Source organism: Lissotriton helveticus, chromosome 5_1 (assembly GCF_964261635.1).
Source record: "Lissotriton helveticus chromosome 5_1, aLisHel1.1, whole genome shotgun sequence".
Taxonomy (NCBI): Eukaryota; Metazoa; Chordata; class Amphibia; order Caudata; family Salamandridae; genus Lissotriton; species Lissotriton helveticus.
The window spans coordinates 301,850,299-301,873,272 of NC_136065.1; the positions used below are offsets into that span (position 1 = coordinate 301,850,299).

Below are 22,974 nucleotides of genomic sequence, written 5' to 3' on the forward strand. Positions count from 1 at the left end.
TGGGCCGTGGAGGGCGGGGCTGCGGCAGAGTGACAGGCAGCTAGAGCAGAATAGCGAGGGTGACACTGCGCATGTAAAATCCCGGAGTACTCTTTATTTTGACTGGCCCGCGCATGCGTAGTGTAGACCTTCTCTCCCCCCCTCCTATAGCACTCAGAGACACAGCGAGGGAGCCGGGACCCCGGTCTCATTAAGGGCAGATTAGTATCCTGCTCGTAGCCAATCCTGGCGCAGTGGCGCTGTTAATACTGCGCCAGGATTGGCTGCTGCAGCAGGATGGTGCCGCGCGTGGGTGTTGTCTGGCTGTCTGCTCTTCTGCTGAGGGCCGCACTATGTGGCCAATCACATATGGCTATATCCAGCCATGTCGAGGTGATTGGCCATTTCCCCAACGCTTTCGGGACGTCACGGCGCGTGGCATCACGGCGGGAATCGGGACGGGACCCATCCAGAAGCGAAGCTGGCGCAGGGCGGTAAGTTTCATTTGATTTTTTTTCATTAATCCCCTCCCGCCTCCCACCCCCCCGCCCCCCACCCCCAAGGAGTCGATTACCCCACATTTCCACCCCCACCCACCCAAGTCAGAGAGAACATGACCCAGATTCTGCAAGGGGAAAACACTTAGGTAGCGAGGGACCCATGACGGATAACTAACAGTAGTGCTTAGAAACTGCTGAAACCCTGAATGAAGCCGCGATCAGGGTCTTAAGGGCACGTAAGAAGGACAAAAAAACACCGTATAATTGTGGCGAACTCTGCATGCCCTGGTGCAGCTTTGTACCCGTGATGACACCGCGAGCAACTCAGCAATATATTCATCTTCATAAAGATGCTAGGGACGGGACCCACCAACCCTCGAGTTCCCTTTGACGAACTCACCGTGACCTCCGACTCAGAATGAAACTATTGTGTAATCCTTCATTTCGGTGGACACCAACATTCATATTTTATAACGTAGCTCTGCCTCATACTTTATTTTAGATCACGCCTTTGAAGTTACAGCCAAGAATCACAATTTATAGCTGATGCGCACAGACAGGCGTGTAGTGGGACTTCAGTGCCTAAGTGCCACCATTGCCTACGTCACGTTTGTTCTTGTGTTTGAGTGTCTGCCATTTATTGCAGTACTATACCTCTACATGTACTTTGCACGCTTTTGTAACCTGCACACATGTCACTTTTTCCTCCTGTAAGGCACCGTTTGCTACCTCTTGTATTTTGCTCGCTCACGATTGTCACTTTTGCCTCATGTAATGTAACTTTTGCTTTTGTAATTTGTTCACTTGTAATGTTCTCTTGTGTATCAGTTCTGTTCCTTTTGTGAAGCGCTCTGACACCTTCGGGTAAAGTCCGCGCGAGAGAAAAACCGCATAAATAAACAAATAAATATATAAATAAATACAGTAATGAGGGACGTCAAAGCTCTGAGCTGAGGAGAAAATTGCAGAAGGTTAGGCAGCAGAGGAAACGTGGGATGACCCGAGTGATGACTGTATGCAATTCATACTTGCAAAAACCCAAATGAACAGGAAAGTGTCTAAAATTGACATAACTCAAAGTAAAACAAACGCGCCAGAAACATGTGACAAATGAACTGAGAACTTAAAGAGGCCAGTGTGTATATAAGACGTTTCCCACAATACTTAACACAGATTGAGCGGTCGCTGTTGAATTTATCTTTTTCCGAAGGCTTATATGATTGAAAAATGTGAATATTATGGCTACTGTGAGAAAGCCGGGTTAGAGACTCTTTGGAATTCAGAAGTTATAGGGCCTCAATTCTAACAACTGGGAATGTGTTCTCTTGTTATGTGGCCGTGACCCGGTTATTATTATGGTGAGCGAGACTCTGGGGATGTTCTTTGATTGAGGTAAAGTCACAAAGGGGTGGGGGTTGAGCCCGATTCCATGATAGTCGGGGCATTGTGTGACTGTCACATCTTTGTTACTGGGGCAGTGTTTTAGAGATGTGGGTCCCGTGTTTCTGCCGTGCCTGCTCTATCCTTATTATTGGGACAGGGGGTGTGCGGTGCGATGTACAAGTCATTCTTGTTTGTGTGCCTGCTCTATCCTTAATACAAGCACCGCCTCTTTAAGGTTGCATTGCCCAGGGTCAGTATATATCCGATGCCCATTTTGCCCTTGTTAATGGATGGAGCGGTATTTGTGAGGTTGTGATGTCCTGGGTTTTTGTTCCTTCAGTGCCCACTCTGCCCATGTTATTGGCGCAGTGTGCAGTTGTGAAAATGCGATGCTCAGGCTCTTCTTCCTCCAGTGCCCGCTGTGCCTTTGTTATTGGGGCAGTGTTTCTAAGGTTGTGATGCCCAGAGCTTGTCTTCCTCCAATGCCCGCTGTGCCTTTGTTATTTGGACAGTGTTTGACCTACAGTCTACGTGCCTGATACACTCTCTATTCCTACAAACATTGTACCTCCATCACCCATCTGTCTCTTCCTGTTCTATTGAATGAAACGAGATCTGTACATCACTTACCTACCTGCCTGGTCGCATTGTCGGTCCATCACCCCTGCGCCTGCCTGTGTTCATCACACTGTTTCTTCAGTCCCTATTTGTAGATCTTTGACCGGACACATTACCTGTCCATCGCTTGCAGGACTCACCCTACACCCTTCTCTTTATCTCATTTTTGTTTCCGTTATTTTCATCACCAATTCAGTCTGTTCTTCTCATTATTGCTTGAAAATGCACCCTTTGCCCACTCTTTTTACTAAATGTTCTCAAAGGGAACCCCACCGAACCCCCCCAGAGGTAGTTCAGGCTTGCAAGCTATGCTTGCTCGCCACAGTGAACTACGACAATTGTTTTACGCCACACCACTTTCAAATGTCACCAGCCGCCACTGCACATAAGCAACCTGAAACCTTGACAGCTATGTAAGTGTTGTCACCTCTGCGATCAAGCCCTGGCCAAGTAATTTACATCCCTCATTCCACGATTTACACAGACAGAGCCACAATGTAGCACTCAGATGCTTTTCATGAAACCCCTACGACTCGCAACGCGAATCGGACCTGTCACCTCCAATCACAAATCTTCCAGCGCAGAAACAGGGCGTGGAACAATAATGTAACAACCAAGGGGCGTTATTGAAGAGAGGCAAACCCGTAGGACGACCATCTTGAGGTCAGGCTACATCGCTACAATGTAATACAAGGGGAATGGCCTGGCTCTAACATGGCTAACGCATTCATTTGGTTTTCCCACGATAGCGTCCACGGCACCGATGGGAGGATCTGCTAGTTACTGAACGAGCTCCGCCTCTGCTTCCTTCCACCGGCCAATCTATTTTCGCGTTGCGGCTCGACCTGTTTGGTTTCACACGCAGGAGTTCCGCCCCTGGATACCGCGGCGCTACTCTGAAGAGAGATTGGGGCGAGAGCTAAGCTGCCGCCATCTTAGATCATCTATGAGGAGGAGCCGAGAGCTGAGGGGAGCGGAGTATTAGGCACGGAGAGCCGGGGGACGGGCGTCAGGCAACCGAAGGGGGCGAGCAGCACTGAAACTGGGAGACATACGGATCTGAGAAGATTGGGAGTTCAGGGACCATCGGCTGCAAAGACACCGGGGCTTAGAGCGCGCCCCCGCGTCAGCGTCCGCACAGAGGGACCGCGGAGATGGCGCGGCCACTTCTGCTCCTGCTCGGGATGCTCTGCGGGGCCTGGGCCGCCCGAGGTGAGAGGGGCGGGGAAGAAAGATGATGTGAGACGGACCTAAGGCATCATGTTTTTATTGTGGGGTTTATTTTGACTCTGTTCTAGCCTTGGACATATTTTCCAATTTGATTACATTGCAGGCAGGAGTGTTTTTGAAGGACCAAAGCAAACAAAGATGAAATGTATAATGCGCGGTGGCAACCAACGTCACTCCATCCTACGTAGGCCCAGTTAGCTTGATAATGGAAATCATGTTTGTTTCCCAAAATGATCAGTGTGCCCCAGTGGTTAAGCATCATATCACGCAACGCCCCGTATATCACGTGTGCCCCGCTTCTCCATCGTACATCATCTCCTCCACGGATGAGCAGTGAGCTCCCCCACTTCTTCACTTATGATCAGTGTGCCATTCACCCTGCCATGCATGGCCAGTGTGTTCTTTACCCCCCTCCCAATGGATAACCCCCTCCATGGATGACTAGTGTGTCATGGATGACCAATGTGTTCCCCACCCCCCCTATCATGTCACACCAGGGTCCCCTTCGACCCCCCCCCCATGGCTGGCCAGCGCATCCCTCTTGCGGGATGACCAGTGTCTCCCTCTTGCGGGATGACCAGTGTCTCCCTCTTGCGGGATGACCAGTGTTTCCTCCTTGCGGGATGACCAGTGTTTCCTCCATGCAGGATGACCAATGTCTTCTCACCCTGCGGATAAGCTGTGTGGCCCCTCATTCGTCCTGCAGATGAGCGGCGTGCCCCCCAACCCGGGATGAGCAGTGTACAACCCAACCAACCCAGGATGAGTGGCGTGGCCCCCCATATGAATGAGCGGCGTGGCCCCCCATATGGATGAGCGGCGTGCCCCCCATATGGATGAGCGGCGTGCCCCCCCATATGGATGAGCGGCGTGCCCCCCCATATGGATGAGCGGCGTGCCCCCCCATATGGATGAGCGGCGTGCCCCCCATATGGATGAGCGGCGTGCCCCCCCATATGGATGAGCGGCGTGCCCCCCCATATGGATGAGCGGCGTGCCCCCCATATGGATGAGCGGCGTGCCCCCCATATGGATGAGCGGCGTGCCCCCCCATATGGATGAGCGTCGTGCCCCCCATATGGATGAGCGTCGTGCCCCCCCCATATGGATGAGTGGCGTGCCCCCCAATATGGATGAGCGGCGTGCCCCCGCAATATGGATGAGCGGCGTGCCCCCCCAATATGGATGAGCGGCGTGCCCCCCCCAATATGGATGAGCGGCGTGCCCCCCCAATATGGATGAGCGGTGTCCCCCCCCAATATGGATGAGCGGCGTCCCCCCCCCCCCCCCCCCAATATGGATGAGCGGCGTCCCCCCCCCAATATGGATGAGCGGCGTCCCCCCCCCCCAATATGGATGAGCGGCGTCCCCCCCCAATATGGATGAGCGGCGCCCCCCCCCAATATGGATGAGCGGCGCCCCCCCAATATGGATGAGCGGCGTGCCCCCCCCCAATATGGATGAGCGGCGTGCCCCCCCTCATATGGATGAGCGGCATGCCGCCCTCCCCCCCATGTGGATGAGCGGCATGCCGCCCCCCCCCATATGGATGAGCGGCAGGCCGCCCTCCCCCCCCCCCCCCTGTGGATGAGCGGCATGCCGCCACAGCCATATGGATGAGCGGCGTGCCGCCACCCCCATATGGATGAGCGGCGTGCCGCCACCCCCATATGGATGAGCGGCGTGCCGCCACCCCCATATGGATGAGCGGCGTGCCGCCACCCCCATATGGATGAGCGGCGTGCCGCCACCCCCATATGGATGAGCGGCGTGCCGCCCCCGCCCCATATGGATGAGCGGCATGCCATCTGCCCCATATAGATGAGCGGCGTGCCACCCCCCCTATATGGATGAGCGGCGTGCCACCCCCCCCCTATATGGATGAGCGGCGTGGACCCCCCCATATGGATGAGCGGCGTGGACCCCCCCCATATGGATGAGCAGCGTGCGCCCCCCTCCCATATGGATGAGCGGCGTGCCCACTCCTCCCTCCCTGGAATGAGCAGCGTCCCTCCCCCACTCGATGAGCAGTGTCCGTTGTCACCCTACAAGATGACCAGTGTGTACACCCCTCTATATGGAGGAACACTGTACCTACGAATATGGATGACCGGGTGTTTTCCTCATTCCTCCCCCGTCTACTCCCACCCCCCCCCATATGGATGACCAGTGTGTCCCTCATTTCCCGATGGATGACCAATCTTTCCCTTGCACCTCTGCTTTCAGATTACCGGTTTGTCCCTCGTGTCTGCTCCCCTTTCTTGACAGGTATGTCTTACTCGATGACAAATGTCATTCCCCTGCATATGACCTCTGTGCTTCATCCATGAGCAACCTGTTTGCATGCATCCCACACTCCATTGCAATTCTATATACTTGCAGGGTTCCCTCATAGGTCTTCACTGTGTGTGTTGTCTTGTAAATTCCATGCTGTCTGCCTTCATAATACCTCTTTTACTTGGTACCATACTATGCTGAAGAAGACAGTGTCTCTTGCATAATCTGACCTAGAATGTCATCCGTTGTTTTGTCTTTATCATGCCTACAGATGGAAGGTGTGTTATTAAACGTCCAGTTTAATGCATGCCTTTCAGGTTGCATTCATTTCTTAACCGTGGTTGCAGTGGTCCTTGTTGTGCTCGCTGTCAAGGGGACAGCAGGGGCTGGGGGTGTATTTCACACTCGCAGAGGGCGACCTCTTGTTTCATGCAATAGGTTTTTGGCCTTAAATGTTGTCATGCTTCTTTGCCATGTGATCATGTTCAGGTTTATGGATAGGTCTGTGTTAAGTATAATAGGAAGTTACATTGCTTGCATTGGGTGATGGACTAGCCTCTACTGTTTACAATAAGTAGTTATCTGTTATGTTGCTCATTGATGGAGCAGTCTCTAGTCCTCGAGATAACAGGTGGTAGGTAATTGACCAGTCCACTGTTTTTGGTGACGTTTGTCCTTGGCAAAGATCTCTACTTTGGGGCGAAACAATCATCAAGCAACCAATCTAGTTGATGGTATAGTCTCTGCTCTGAGTGATAAGTTGGTGCATGGTTATGTCCGCTCACATTTGCTTACTCTTTTATTGCACACAGTTGTTTGTCCTGTAACAAAGACAAACCATTTGGTCCATATGGTGACCCCTTATATTATTCTGTGGTCATTTTACTGTGCTCCAGGTAATGGGCGAGTGTCCTGTTTTATCTCGGCTGATGGAACCATCCTTTGACCCCTGTTATGGATGTTTTGGCTGGATGGTGTTCAGACGTCTGTTCCATGTGACGGGTGGTTGTTCTATGATGGCCTGCCCTCTACACCATATGATGTGCGTTATATGGACCTTTGTACAGTTTGAAGACTGGCTTTCTCTTGAGTTTGGCCATTTTCTACTTAATGTGATAACTGGCGATTGCCACGTCTATTTTGGGCGAATAAGCAACCCTTGTTGTCTGTGATGGACGGTATGCCTTGAGTGAAAGGCCTATCACTTTCCCGTGATAGTTGAATCTTTGGATGAAGGTTGCCTAGCCGCCTTTGGGCTCTTTTTAGCCCATCTCTACATGGTTGAATACACGAGGCGCTGTCAGCTTGGTGGTCGCTTTTCGAGTCTCTGTACCCTGTTTTGGCGTTCGTCCTCCCTCTGATTACCGCTCCGTTCTATTGATTGATTCTCCCCTTTGTACGCATTGCAGGGCTTCCTCTGAATACATTTCTGTCGCTTCGTGGATACGTTTTGTCCTGAAAATTCCACACCTCTGCCCCAGCTGTACGTGACAGAGGTTCCCTTTAGAATCGGTGTCTCCACACAACGTTAAAACAAAGCTGGTGATTGATTGCGGAGGGTGAGACCAGGTAACATAATAAAAATGCAAATTCTCCCCGTGAATGGGAGGAGGGCATTTCTGCTGCTGACATCATTGTATCTTTGTTCCCATGGGAGGGGATCGTGATTTCTGGAGGCACTCACTCGATCGTGCTTCTCAAATAAAATGTCCCCTTTCACCTTGCACCCTCAAGCAGAGGTTGGCCGGAGCCTGTTTTAAATGGTTCCCTATTTGATTCTGTTCATTTGTGTCCCTTATTTAGTTTGTCGACACACTGCTCGTCTTTCACGGCAAAAGTAAAAATACCCGCGTCCCTCGCAGGAATATTTAGCGGGTACATCTATTTCAAGGCAGCAGCTACACAGTGCTATAACGCCCACGCTGCTGCTCAGACGTCTGTCAAACGAATACACAAACGTCTTATTTTTTAAGATTCAAGCTCAGCCTTGCATAAAGAAGCATAGGTGCAATTTTATTAAATATTTCCGCTCTTCCTTTCAATCTGATGCATGTTTTAGCAGTACTTCTGTGGGTTTGCGGAACGTGGGGGGTGCTGCGTCGTATATGTTTTTTGCCCTTATCCGTCTTTTTGGCACCTCTCCGCCTTTTTTCTCTCGCCTGAAGAATAGCTTGTGCTAGGTGGATGTGGTTCTAGTTTGCTGCATTTTCCTACCCTCCGGCTACGGTTAATTACTGGGTAATCGCACCGCTCGTTATGTGTAAGCTTCGAATCCTGGAGGAGGGTGTGATTGAACCTTGAGATTCTTCACATAGTCAGCCCTCTCACGAGTGCGTCGACTAAGAACCTTCACACCACCCACTATTTGTTTTCACCTTAATGCTGATTTCTAGAAGCTTCTGTCTTTGAAATATGTTATCGTGCAGTTCGATGACTTCATTTTTATTTAAGTAGAGGCTTTATATGAAAAGACAAAAATCAGCCAACCGCATGTTCGGAGGGTTAAATGTATTTGTTTTCCTGGGTGCATTTCATGTTTAATGAGAGTAGTATTTTTAACTTGTGCTCACGTTGTCTCCTAATTATAGTAGTAACAGAGGTGTGGCGTAATTTTGGACCTTTAATAAGTGTTATGGCCTAGTGAACCAGAAACTCAATTCGTTTAATCCTTTTAGTTAAAAATAAGGTCGTATTATTTTGCAACAATTTGTAAAGTTCTATGTTATGCTTCTTAAGAAATGCGTGTGTGCGAATGAAGTGCAATTTGATCCCACCCCCCTACTTTTTGCACCACTCAGTTCAGTTAATTCTGAAAAGGGCCATTTGAAACCATACCTGGATGTGAACTGAGTACTGTTAGAATTGTTGCCTCTTCACTGAATCCACCTTGTAAGTCTCTATATTTAGCCCAAATTAGTTTAGGAAGTACTTCCCTGTCTTTTAAAATATTAACGTCCTATACACTGCCCTGAACCTTTTGGCCCTTTTTGTTAGACGTTTTCTCACTGTACCTGGATAAGTGGTCCAAGTAGACTGCTGGCCTTCCAAGCATCTAACTGTACATGGTAGGCCCCAACATAGGCAGAATCTAGGATGTTTCCACATCTCTCTTAGTAGGGTTTTGTGTTGGGTGGCTAGATCGGTACCATATTGAGTTAATAGGCAACAGTGGGATCCTTCATGAAACTGTGTTGGAGAATGTCCTCGCTAACATTTTCAGGCTGAAATGTAGTAAAATGTTCTAAAATCAAGATTGCTCACTGAAGAGTCAAAGGGAATATGTTAAAGCAATGGCAAGACTCGCAAGCTTGCCATATTGTACGGTCATAAATACACTAAGCTAATATAATACTGAAGAGAAGGATATCATGTAATGGACCAAGGCTCTTTGAATGCAGCATGATTCTCCATACTGTGCTGCTGTCAAAACTCTTCTCACTCTATTTTTAATGAAAAGCTTTAATAAGGTGGATAGAACATAACTGAATTAAAATGTGGGGTGGCAGTCTCTGTAATTGGCTAATATCTTATCATTATCAAGAGTTATCGTGACATTTGATTGCACGTCAGACTTCATGGGAATGGCATAGTTTCGAAGTATATAAATAGCAACTATAGAGTTGAACTAGAATAAGTGCCTGGCCCCTACTCTTTAACATAATCATAAACAATTTTTGCTACTGAAGTTGGGGAGTGACATATTTCCACCTAGCTAAGTACTAAATACATACCCTCATTTTTGCAGACCGTATGTTCGTCCGAGATGCAGCATTTGGCTAGTTGTGGTAATTTATCATTTGGGAGCCCATGCTCTGGCCAACAATCTTGCCTTACATTTAGAGAAAACCCAGGTAGATCTTTAAATGTACTACAAATTCTCATGAACCTGTCTGTTGGATGCCAAAAGTCGTTTGTCCACAGTTTTTCTGAAGCTCATGTGACTTTCAGTATCCGATGTGTCATGTCAGCTTGTTGATTTTCTTGTTTGAGGAAGCCTATTTGGTCAGATATAACCTGTTTAATGAATGGGGCACCAATATGGTTTTTGGGCTGCATTCTCAATTTTGATATGCCACCCGGGCCCATCATGAAACGGGCCTAGAGACTGCTGACGTATAGGGGAGTGCTAGCTGCCCCTTGCTTTGAGCATTACTATCTGGCTGTGCAGCTTCAATGGATCGCCCGCTGGCTGGCAGATAGGAGTAGGGAGGACACTGCTACGACTGAGCCGCCGTACTCTTTGGGTTGCGTCACCAGGCTCTTCCATCCGTTGGCGGCGCCTGAGAGGCCCACTCTGCCACTGCTGGCAGTGGCGTATAGGTGCTTTCGTAGAGCCCTGTTCCTCACACGAGCGGTGCTCTCCCATACGTGCCAGCTATACCCTTGGAGGGCTCTCCGGGGGGCGAGGGGGTTCTCACGCGCCCCGTGCTGGAGCAGTGGGGGGAGGCGGATGTCCAAACATTAGGCGACCTTTTCAGAGACGGGCGCTAGTGGCCTATGAGACGCTGGTGTCTGAGGACGGACTGCCTCCTGGGGGGTTCCTATTGCATCGATCCCTCGTAGCAAAGATGACGGCTAGATGGGGAGACTTGTTGACGGAGCCTGAGCAGCACTTAACCATGCAGTATCTCCACGTAATGGGGAGGGGCAGGCATCAGGTCCGTTGGTTCGCTGAGTCGCTTAGGGTCCACACAGCGACCAGTTTGACCCCGCTCAGAGCCACAATGGGAGCAAGACATGGGACGGGCGCTGGCTGACAAGGAGTGGGAAAGAATCCTTAAAAGCCCGGTACGCATCCCCCGAAATATGCGCTTTCGCCAGAACAACTCTTCGTCGTTCACAGGGCCTACCTTACACCGAGCCTCATCAATAGGTATTTCCACCGTTCTGATGCGTCCTGCCCCAGATGCGATGAACTGGACGCGGGACTTCTCCATCTCTTATGGAGCTGCCCAGGATTGGGTGCTTACTGGAATGCGATCAGTGAGATGCTTAGGGTATGCACAGGCCGCGTCATTCCCTTCAATTGGCCCGAGTACATCCTGCATCACTTCAAGAGACTGCCTAAAGATAAGGCATCTTCTCGGTTTTCATAACCTGCAGGCTACCGACTACGAAACCTAGGGATTTTCCCTCACAAATCTATATCTTGAAAAACTGGATATTTGCTTGGAAAACAGTACAAATAACGATGAAGAATTACAATGAGCAAACTGTAATGTAAATAGCCTTGAAAAAGCCCTGGCGCGAATCGCCATAGGGGGCGAAACACGTGTCGGCTGTTCGTTTTTACTAAAATTAATAAAAAAGCATTTTTCTACATAAAAATTGACTTTTTTACTTAATCCATATGAGCCAGGATTCAGCCTAATGATATAAAGAATTGCTGTAAACACACCCACTATCCCCCTAAAGACTTTACTGTTTAAAACTCAAGAGGTCCAGAGTTTTTTTGAGTGTGTTTCCCTTACAAAAACCACGTGAAGACTGGTATAGTCTTGGATTCTCCTTTGGACCACCCTTTCCTTTCAGAATCTTCTCGGTTTTTAGACTTGGGACTGGTGGTGGCGAAGCTATTCCTCACTAGGCGGTGGAAGGCGCGCGAACCGCCTGTGGCGCAGGCGTGGGTCTCTTCACTTCGGGCGTGGGCCCGGGCGTAATGGGTGGCCATACGGAGGGGGGAGACGACGGGGCTCCTTAAAGTACCTATGGCGGACCAATGGGAACGCATGCTTAATGCCTTTCAGCTGCCAGGGGGGGCTGGTGATTCAGATGCTGCAGCGACTTAGGTGTATGCTATTGGGGGGTTGGAGCGTTTCACGGGCTGTCTTCTGACCAGGTAATCTGTCATGCTGTCCGTCAGCCTCTGGGCATGCAGGCTTGCGATGCGTGTCTGCTTGCGGGCGGGAGGTGCGCATGCTGGGGGAGGGGGGGCCTGGGGTGGGAAGAGGATCAGCATACACAAGTGCCTGTGGTTTTTGCCGTTACTGTTTACGTTTCTACAGTTGCTAGACAAATGTCATTTCTATGTGCAGGTCCATACTGGAGGGATCCACCCTGTGAGCATGTTACTGTGCAGGACTAAATTAAAAGACCGTCATGAACTAACCTGGAGACTACCGGGCTAGACACTCCATGCACCGGTCAGCCCTGAGCACACACCCCTTGCTTATAAGACGCTGTCAGTGTGCCTTCGTGCCTATAATATGTCTTGATATGTGGTGTCTGAATGATGGACTGATGTGCCTGGACTGCCGTGTTATGATGATTGATTTGTAATGTGCTTTGAACCTATGAAAATGCTAATAAACAGATTTGACAAAAAAAAATGAAACTGGCCTAGAGACTACCGGCTTCTTCCCTGTTGATTCAATCAATGGGATTCTCACAGAAATCTGCATGGGATCTTGTCGTGTTAGCATTTATGTGGCAGCATAAAGTGAAGCCAACTGAGACATATTCTGTCTTGGCTGTCGTACAGGAGAAACAATACTGTCTGGGTTCATTCTGTGTAAGTTATATAACCTTGGCCTATCTTGGTGTTGGAGCCTCCTTTTATGATACTTCTTTTCCCTGTGTCCATGATCATTGGAATGCCAGTGAACCGAGAATAACAGATGTGACCTCTCTGTTGGGTAAACGCTCTTTTATCTTTTATGCTGAGAATTTCAATGCGTAGGTGCTCCAACTGTAATTACAGGTGCACATATTCTATATTTATTTAGCTTTTAGGCTCTTCTGAGGGTATGTGCCAAGGTATTTTAATGGAGTCCAGAGTTTGCCAATTAAGCATTTGTTTCCTAGAAACTCTAAATATCACTCTTATGCTCTATGAACTACTATCATGAAATTCCAGACAACCTGATGAATTGGTACTCTTAAGCCAGTCGATTTAATAATACAGGTCTCAAGGCGTGTGAAGTTTCTTATTGGCCAAATTGTGCTTTATGAACTTGAGTGATTACGAATAGTATAAACTAATGGTGGAATATTAGTTTCTATAGAAATATGTGAATTAAGCAGTGTAGTTTTGCCATATGTTGGGCTGGTCTCCAAAATAGGGAGAAGACAGAATGCCAGCACACGCTTAATAAACTGAGATTTGTAACATGGGTATAACTTAAACCAGCATTCGGATGTGTGGCCAGAAATGTATGAACTGGGGGTTAAACACCTTGTCAAGATGACTGTAGAGAGAAACACTGTTCCATCTTGATGTAACTAAATAATAGAAGAGAATTCTTCAAAGTACAAACTGCTTTTCTTTCTGTCTGGGCACATTGGCACTTTCTATGTTGGGTAATGTTGCAAGTTGTAGCAGTATGATCTTGGGAAATCATTGGCAATTGCCTACAACCAACCAAGTAATTCATTTGCTAGAGCATGCCATAATGGGCTGCAGATGGTTGCAGGTCTTTTTCTGCTGAATCTGGAATCTGTGTGGAGACAGTATAATTGGTTAGTTTTAGCTTCTAGAACGAGTAGATGTGTACTGTTTACTTTTTAGCATCCTTTGGTGGACCTGCTAGAGGGACCACATGTGGTAGGGGAGTTAGTAGAAAATTACACTTTTTAATCCGTGCATGAAGGTGTCATTGGCACTTATCCGATCTGCTCTAAAGTGATGCATTGCCTTGTTCTCTATTTCCCTCCCTATCCCACCTTGAATCTCCATTTTTAAAAAAGAGTTCTCTACATTTCCACCCACAATACTTTTTCTGATCATGGTCTATGTTCCTGCTTCACAGGTGCACGTCAGGGTGATCAACCATCAACTATGTCTGTAGTTTATGGGTCCATTGCATGACATGCAGGATGAAGGAATGTCTAATTATGGTTGCCAGTCTTTTTGTCCTTTCTCACAGTGTCTGTCTTGCAGTGGTACTCCTACATAGTGTGTTGCTAGCTTTAGAGCTAATATGTTGGAATGCTCATCTGGTTTAGAGGAAGTGGCTACGCGAGATGTGGTGCACTGCAGAATAAATGAACAGCTGGCAGGCAGCTCGTTAGCGCTGACTGGCGAGTTTTAGTATGCTAGAAAAATGGAAAAGAGAAGCAAAGAAATAAAAGGGTTACTCTGAAATTGGGAAATTGAAAACTAAAGGGCTGGCTAACCACCCCTGACACTGAAGATCACACTTCTTATTTTACGTTGTTGTTGATGTGTCCATGTGATCAGAAAATGCCATCTTTCACAGGCTTAGAGAGCCAGTGACTGATGTGTACTGAACCATCACCCCATGCAGTACACTGTCATTGAAGGTAGCAAAGTGTAAATTACACTCCAACACACCAGTGGTAGAAAGGGGCTGACTCAAACAACCTCTGCTTCTGTTCAGAGATCTATATTTGTATATAGGGTAGTATCTACTATTTAATTATTTTTTATTACCAGGGCCTTGCAGACGACTAAGCCCGTCAGGCCTTCTGCAAGTAATCTAGAAAAAATTATCACAGTGCAAATTGTCTAACCATAGGATTTGTCAAAGGAGTAGCCAACACCAAAATTCTTCCCAACAAAGGTAATCTGTGAACTTTCATGTTCAGAAAATACCCAACTGCAATCTTTAACATGGTGCAAAAAACATAACACACCCTTTAAGGCCTATTGGCTTTAACCTATTTGTGACATGGTAAAATACATCAACCTCCTGCCTTTATTGTCACTCTTTATTATAAACTGATCAGATCCAATGGCGTCTGGAACACATTTTCCTAGTGAACCAACCAGGCCTTTAGCTGTTACCATTGGCTTGTCATAATAAACAACTCTAGCCTGCTGTATTGAGCGAAGCTTTCCAAAAACCAACCACCCAACATAGTCCTAAACGTATACAAAATTACAGTTGAAAAAGTAAATACTCTTCCACCTAAGAAGGTTTAACAGTTATTCTCACTGTACATATCTTCTATACTTCTGGTTTATCAGGGGGGATAACAAACCTCAAAATCTTTCCCAACTATCGTAATCTGTGAAATTTCATGTAACAAAGTACTCTGTAGGTTTTAATACGGAATAATACCAATCCACCCTAAATTCCTATTGATTTCTTTTCACAATATTTATATCAAGCTTACTGGCTTTGCCATAATGTTTTAAAATACATAGATTAAACCTGTGGAATCTTCCATAACGTTTCTTAAGGAACCAAGAAGGTCTGTAGCCATTGGCTTTACACCATAACCAAACAAACATTTACAATGCAATAGGTCTCGCAGCATTAAAGTTTGAGTTATTGGCATTGTGTATGACAATGCGTTGCATAAATTTTTTTAGCAAACTTTGAATTGGTGAGCAGTGAGAGTGTGTGCAAGAGTATGCTGTTGCTCACAGCTGTTATTATTCACACAGCTCTGATGATGCACCTCACGCACGGGGCTGACGCAGTTATTATTCACACAGCTCTGATGATGCACCTCAGCCACGGGCTCACAGCTGTTATTATTCACACCGCTCTGATGATGCACGGGGCTGACGCAGTTATTATTCGCACAGCTCTGATGATGCACCTCAGCACGAGGCTGCCGGCAGTTATTATTCACACAGCTCTGATGATGCACCTCAGGCACGGGGCTGACGCAGTTATTATTCACACAGCTCTGATGATGCACCTCAGGCACGGGGCTCACAGCTGTTATTATTCACACAGCTCTGATGATGCACCTCAGGCACGGGGCTGACACAGTTATTATTCACACAGCTCATACGTCCCCGACTTCACCTGCACCACACAGACTTGACGCTCAGGTCAGATCAGATCCGGAAAGAGTACATCCGGTCCAACCAGGGGAGAGCAGCAGATCCCGGGAAGGGAACACTCGATCGCGTAGATCCTACCAGCAGACCGGCTCTGACGCGGCGGGGATTCGTCAGCGGATCCAGACAGATCCTCTTAGCAGAGGAAGGGGGCACGCGAGCGGTGATCTGCTCCCGGCAGAGACCAGAAGATCTAGGCTGCGATCGCCTCTGCTGAGTTGATCCCGTGAGGTCAGCCGATGTAGGCTGAGTCCTTTTTGGAGACCGTGGAAGGTGGGGGCAGCTTTTCGGGGAGAAATTCAAGGACCCCAAAAAGCAGCAGGTCTCGCCGGGTGCAAAAGGCTCGGATCTTGCGGAGGAGGGAGCGCTGCTCCCGGCAGGTCGATCACAGCACAGCCCGGCTGCCTCTGGCCGGGGTCCCCTCGCTGCCCCCGCAGAAAGTTGTATTGAAAAGAGCAGGCGAGCAGGGGGAGGGCTCTCCTTCCTTTCTGTGCCCGCAGAGTAATCAAGCGTCCATTGCACGGTTGAGGAGGGCCGGCCCGCCTGTCGCACGCACTGTCACGCAAACCCAGGCGGCGGGCAGGCTGTTATGGCAATGCGCGAGCCTCGCACATCCTTGCAGGATCCTTGTTGGGCCAACATTTCAATCAAGTGTAGTCAGGAAACTGAAACCTTCCGTGGGGCGGGACTTCCGTCTTCGGAAGCCCGCGCACGCGCCCACGGAGTGCCTGAGAGCGGGGCTCCCATGCCCGAGGGAGAGTCCCGCGGAGGCTGCAGAAGTCCAGAATGGCGGTAAGTGGGGCTTATTTGTAGGGGGGAGGTGTGTGTGTGTGTGTGTGTGCTCTCGTCTCGTCTCGTCTCTGTGCGTCCATATACATTGTGTGTGAACGGCCTGCCGGAATCGGAGCGCGTGTTCACGTGCTTGTCTCCAAGTCTTGTTAGTCCTTGAAAGCTGAAACGATCGCAATAGGCTCGCTTTGCGACAGCAGGTCTCTTCGCCCTCCAATCACAGGCGCGAGACCTAAAAAGGCTTATTCAAGTGCACATAAACTGGCAACCATCATATATACAGTTATATAATTACAAATATGTAGAAAAATACAGTTTTCAAATAAGTATTTCACCCCTCTCAATCGGGCCTACCAGGAATCATCACAGTGAAAATCTCCTGAGTTGGCTGCTATGGTAGTCAGTGAGAATGTATGTCCCAAAATACCGGTCTATAGCCTGTAACACTATGCGATATCAACCCACTGTTAAAAGCCTGCAGGCTTTATTAAATGCTTTTCACAATAACTAAGCTTCAGCTTTTGTCAGAACTTTTCATAATAAGCAGATTAGGCTTATGACATCTGACATAACGTGTCCCAGTGCACCAATCAGGGCTATAGCTCGTCACCATAACCAACTCGGGCCTATTGTTTTGCCTGTAAGCTTTCCAACATGGAAATCACAAGGCACCCTGTCCTATAATTAAAAATGTCAATTGGCAAAGTAAACTACTATCTCTCCTAAGAAGCACTAATGAGAATTTCCCCCAAGCAAAGCTATATTGACAGTTTGTCCCAGGGGGTAACAAACATCAAAACCCTATCCATGTACAGTAATCTGTGAGATTCCATGTAATGAAATAATTCTCAGCAGGCTTTCATACAGAATAATAACCATCTTCTCTCAAATGAATTGATGTTAACATATGCTTTTCACAATAAATGTCAGGCCTTCTACTTTTACTATAACACATAATAAACAGATCAGGCCTTTAGCCATGACTAATTGCTTGCCACCTCATTGAGCTCAGTCCTGCTGTATTCAATGTAAGCTTTGCTACAAGCCAAAAAGTGCAATAAAAGCATTCTTTTCAGTGGAAGAACCCAACTTTGGCCTCATCAAATCTTGTACACTGGGTAGCCCACATTTGGGTGAAGCCAAAGATCTCCTGTCAGAAGTTCTCAAAAAACTTTTAATTTTTTTTTTACGTAAGGGCTAACAGCTGCGCTGTCAAAACAGATCTAAAATGTATATAGGTTAGCATAGACTTGGGCATCTTGTACTGCTCTCAAACACACCACTGCACTCTGAAGTTTAAAGTTAATGATGATATAAGAAAGGGCTGTTGTTGGAACTAGAAAACAATACATTCCTCATGATTGCCCTCCTATTTGTGCTGCTCCCAGAGAAAAACAAACTCCATTATGTATGTATTTACTTATCTAAGACCCTCTAACATGTTACAGTGCCATATGTATTTCTCCCTGAAGGAGGTCGAGCTAAATCACATTTAAGCTTGACAACTAATGCATGTTAATGAGGTTTCTCTAGGCAGCCATAGTACTCCTATATAAACAAGCAAAATAATCATAGCTGCATGGAAGGGAAGCATATTTTCCAGTGGAAGCATGCAGTGTCTGCCCAATCAAAACACGTACTCATGTCTACTAATATAGGACTAGAACTAAATTCCCTCTCTGTAGGACTCCTAAAAGCTATTTAGGTCGAGCCTAGTCAGTGTGAAAGCGCTGCTCTGCGAGGCATGCTGTATTGAAGTATGCAAATGAAGCCTCGCCCACTCTCCGCCCATATTTTTCATTTTCTTGTGTCATTGCCCTTCATAAATGCTGGCTTCTGATTCGTAAATAGACTTCGTGCATAATACAAGTGAGGCTTTTACTGATACTTCCTATGCCAAACACCCAATGCATGTGTATGCTAACGAAGCTGGTGCTACTGTCTGCTGTAAATGTTTTATATGCATGTCAAAGGGTGATGCTCATGATGTGCTTGTGCAGTGTTAAAATATTTTCTCTATAAGAAAGCAAAAACTCCCTGTATTTTTAAAAATCATATTTTATGGAATTTATAAGTTTTCGAAAATCAGTATCCTCGTCGAGAAACAAGGATTGATACAAATTCAACAGTTTTTTTCTGTTTATGTTGCCTTAATCATCAACTGCATGGCCCTTGTGTCCATACTCTGATTTCCCCAACTGAGTCTGGTAATGTTCACTGACATGGGTAATATTGTCACGTTTATTTCCTATTTAACATTCTAGCCATGTTCGGTTGTATCCGTATTCTGTTCTGTTCATGGTGGTCTGATATCTGAGGGTAGGGTGGTCTGTTCAACATCTCCACATTTCTGACTGTCCTGGGCCTCCTGTACAAGAAAAGCTCAAGGTGTCCTGTACTCTCTTCAGTGTTAACCCAATAGACACGGATGTTCCTTATTTAGTAGTTGGGCATGTCTCAACCCCTCAAACTGTCAAATCCTTTAAGCTCACCATTAATCATCACTTCTGATAAAAGGCATCATGCAATCAAATATTTTGATCTGTATTGAGAAAAATATATAAAGCAGGTCATATATAAAAATTAGAAAAAAATAATATGCTCAACATTAGAATTTACTTCTGATCAACCTGGGACTTTTTCAAATCTTCTTATCAAAGAGTAATACTGTACAGGTCAACTTGAACAATTAATGTGACCAGGTGGAGGTCTGAGAATGGGCCCTTGCGTCATGTTTGCTTTTTAAAAATAGTTTGGCCAAACCAGCACATGCAGATTAAGTTAATTAGTCTGAAATCGCCTCTCTACGAAAGATGGTCCAGATGACACCTGGCCTTTACTGTTAATACTAGAAACCGAAGTGAAACCATGTTTTGGTAATTTTATTTACATAATCACAGGATGCCAAAAACGAGCCTATTCCAATATGGGCTCTTGGCCAGATTTTCCCTGACGCACAGTAGACGCGTCTTTAAATGGATTAGAGGTGCTGTGTATTGGGTCGTTAGCCGTCATTTCCTGTAGCCCAGCCTTTGCTGTCCTCGGAGTCTTATCTCTGACGAGGTCGGGCACCCCTTGGCCTTGGCCTTGGGCTGTCGGGGCACCGCCCTCTCATTAGCACCGCGTGTACCTGCAGCACACCCTGAGCGGATCTTCAGGGCAGAGCTGTTGACGCAGTGATTCGATTCATGGCAGGGGGTGTTTCCTGTGACTAATGACAGACACGTGTCTGGTGTGCTGGGCCCCCTCCGGTGTTTATGGGCCGCTCTATTTGCCTGCGTGTAGCCCCTGCCAGTCTGTGCCTATGAATGTGTATTCAGCCTTCGCGGATTCGAGGTCGGTATGTTTAACTGGGCCTTTTCAAGTGGAAGGAACAAAGTGTTTTAGTGCAAGTAATCTTTAATGTAGGGTTTCTCCATTGAAAATCATCAGTACGTTTTTCGGAAAACAAGATGTCCAATTCCTTGCAATGTATTTTCTCCGTTATTATACGACTAAGAGTAGTATATTGTTAACGGCGTGATAAATTTGAACAGAAGTTTAAGCTGAATGTCTGTTTGTTTCTTGTCAGAATTCGCTTCATAATTTGTGTTCCCTAAAAAAACAAAACTCCTCCGCTTGAGCAAAGTTTGAGCTGTCCGTTTTTAAACCCAATTTGTCAATCCAAAAGACTAACCAACAAATGCGCACACCAGCAGGATGTCTCGGCATGTGTGCCTAAACTCCTTAACATCTTTCATTCACTCCTCAAGCTTGCTCCTTACCTGGTACAATTCGGTCAGGTTCACAAAACCGCCTCTTCTACCCATCCTTGGCTAACAGTTTCTTACCACATCCCACTATGATGTTGTGTTCCTTCTTTTGTACAGATGTATTGTTGTTGTGGGTTCTTGTAAAGCCATTTACATTCTGTCGCTTTTCTCACCTGCTGGCTCTGTGTCTTGTTGCTATATAAAGTGCTCCTCTTTCCTAGTTTACATTTCTGCTTTTGTAATAAAAATATTTCTAAAAGTATCTTTTTTTGTGGCTTCTTTTGAGAGTGTTTGACCCAGAGGATCAAATGTTAGTGTTTATCATTCTGCTTGATGACTGACAGGCCACATCTAGGTCTCATCCTTGGGTATGAGACCTAATGCACCATTTTAGATGAATAGCGAGCGAGCTGTAAAGTCTCAGTTCTTTTCTGCTTCTTGGGTCGGCACATCTATTAGAACCGGCATCAACCAGTTTTGTCTCTGCATCGTGCCTTTCTTTGTTTGTAAAGGATGAGCTGTTGGTGAAACATTCTGCACAACAATAGTAGTGAGTGTATACCGTTGCAAGGCTATCTAAAACATAGGTTGTTTGGGAGGATTGCTCCGTTTTTTTTTACTTTAAAGTAAACAAGGTGGATTTCAGAGAGGAAGAAAATGGAGGGTGTGGGACTTCTGTTGGAGCAGGTAAGCATAGAATCATCCTGTACAACGGCCAGTTGCTTTCTGGCCCAAGTGCAGGGCTTTAGCTTGACATTCAGAGAAAGCGATGCAGTGAGAAAAAAGCTTAGGTGTCTTGTCCGAATTTAAGTATCAACATTGCTCAAATACTAATCCATATGTTAAAAAATCATTTTTAATATTCAACAATGCACCTAGAAACATTTCTATTAACCTCAAACCTGCAATGGCTGAATCATTGAATAGAGGCCACGCCCCTTTCTTTAGACAAGCCTTTCTAAAGAAAGGTCCGGATGCTATTAAAGGTAAACCGTGGCATGGGGCACTTGTAAACAACAACAAAAAAGGTGAATAAACAGATTTTTAAAAATGCGACCGCCTTTGGCACCACAAATAAAACTCCATGCCATCACCCCTCACCCGGGTGGTTCCATTTGTCTTTACAAAGCAAACTCACCTGCTACCTCAAGATATAGGATGCTTGGCACAGCATAAAACTTGTGCCCCAAAACCACATGCCAGTCACCTAATAAGGTATCCACTTGGCAGCCCTATCTGGTCTCCTCCCAATCCCTGCAGCATCCCCTGGGCAGTGTAATGTAAGGCTATGGACTCTCGCTGTAGCGGATGTCCCAAGCCCTTCTCTTGATATTGTGTACCTGTGCCCTGGATTGGTTAAGGCCAGTTCCCTCTAGGATCACATGTTTCTGGCAGGAGGGATGTGTTGACGGCCAAGAGGGGTGTCCAGGCAGCCAAGCTACCAATAGGTGAGGTTGCCCCTATTTAGTTCATCTCCGGGCCGACTGCCCTAGCAACCCCTCGGGCAAATGAGGGCATTTGCGGATGGATCAGCGAAAATCTGAAAGCTGCTGCCACCGTTTATTGCCATTCCTGACCGGTCAAATCCAAGCTGCACCTCTCCCAGAGGCCTGCCAGACAGCATCTTTGACCGCTGCTTGCCTAGTGGGACTCCACCAGCTGGCTAGACGTGATGGGTACTCGGCCAACTCCTTCCTATTTAGAATGCAGTTTGTGCTCAGGGGTAGTACTCTCTATCCTTTTGCCAATGATGAGTCCAGACGCTACCGATGCTAGGGAAGAGGACACTGCTGTTGATGCCAGAAAGGAGGGCCTCTTGTATGATGCTTGTGATGGTGAAAACCAGCACTTTTAATTTATACTAACTCATGGCAGGGATGCATGGAGGGGATGGGCCAACTTCAGTGTAATGGCAGTAGGATCTTTTTTGAAGTGTAGTGTCTACTTGTTGCCTGAAAAATCCACTAGCAATTTATTGCCCACTTGTGTTTACATGATTGGTGTTGATTTGTGTTTTTTTTGTTGCTCTCTGAATTCCATGGATGTATGTTTTGTTAACTATTTTGTTAGTATGTGGTTGGTTTGTCCGCCTCACTTCCATGCCTCTATGTAACGGATTCTAATCCTTTATTGCGCTCTTTTGATTCTCAGAATCTGTTTTAGCATGTTTTCTGTCTGAAGCTTCAGGTTTTAATTTCTTACATTTTTTTGTGGGGCTGTAGTTCATCTGCATTTCTTGAAATTAAACTCTTGCTGGGCTCGTTAACTCTAGCCTACTTGGTAGCACATGGGCTGTCTGTTGCGAGACTTGTTGTGGACTTATCAACAACATACCAGAGGCCTGGAGCTCGCCTATTGGTACCCATTGGCTGGTTTTCCTGTCACTCTTATTTGCCTGCCTCTTAGCCGTGCCCCAGCTTGTCAATCCTGCGATTGTCCTCGCCATAGAGAATAGCTAGCATATCATCTCTCTTGTGATTGGCAGGCTTCTATGCTTCTACTTCTTCTCAAGCACTACATTTTTCTTTTCAGTGAAGCACCCCATGAGATTGAATGTGTTTGCCAGCTGTCTCTTTTGTGTACTTCTATCTCATTGCATTAGTATTGCAGTCTGTTCCCGGTGTTCTTCTCCCTGCACCCCTCAATGTTGTGCTTGTCACTGTGTACTTCCCCCACCGCTTTCTCATTG

General features: G+C 46.9%; 1 protein-coding gene across 4 annotated transcripts in view; it reads left to right on the forward strand.

Annotated features, from left to right (window-relative positions):
* The first annotated feature begins 3,304 nt into the window (after nucleotides 1–3,304).
* The window catches only part of CLSTN1 (calsyntenin 1), a 329,531-nt gene continuing 309,861 nt past the window's right edge, over nucleotides 3,305–22,974 (forward strand). For 2 of the 4 annotated variants that reach the window (XM_078642289.1, XM_078642288.1), the window contains exon 1: nucleotides 3,500–3,692. In XM_078642289.1, the coding sequence (XP_078498415.1) occupies nucleotides 3,635–3,692 (58 nt within the window). In that variant the 5' untranslated portion in view covers nucleotides 3,500–3,634. Of the gene's footprint in view, nucleotides 3,693–22,974 lie in introns of all 4 variants that reach the window. The other 2 variants (XM_078642290.1, XM_078642287.1) reach the window with 2 other exon arrangements.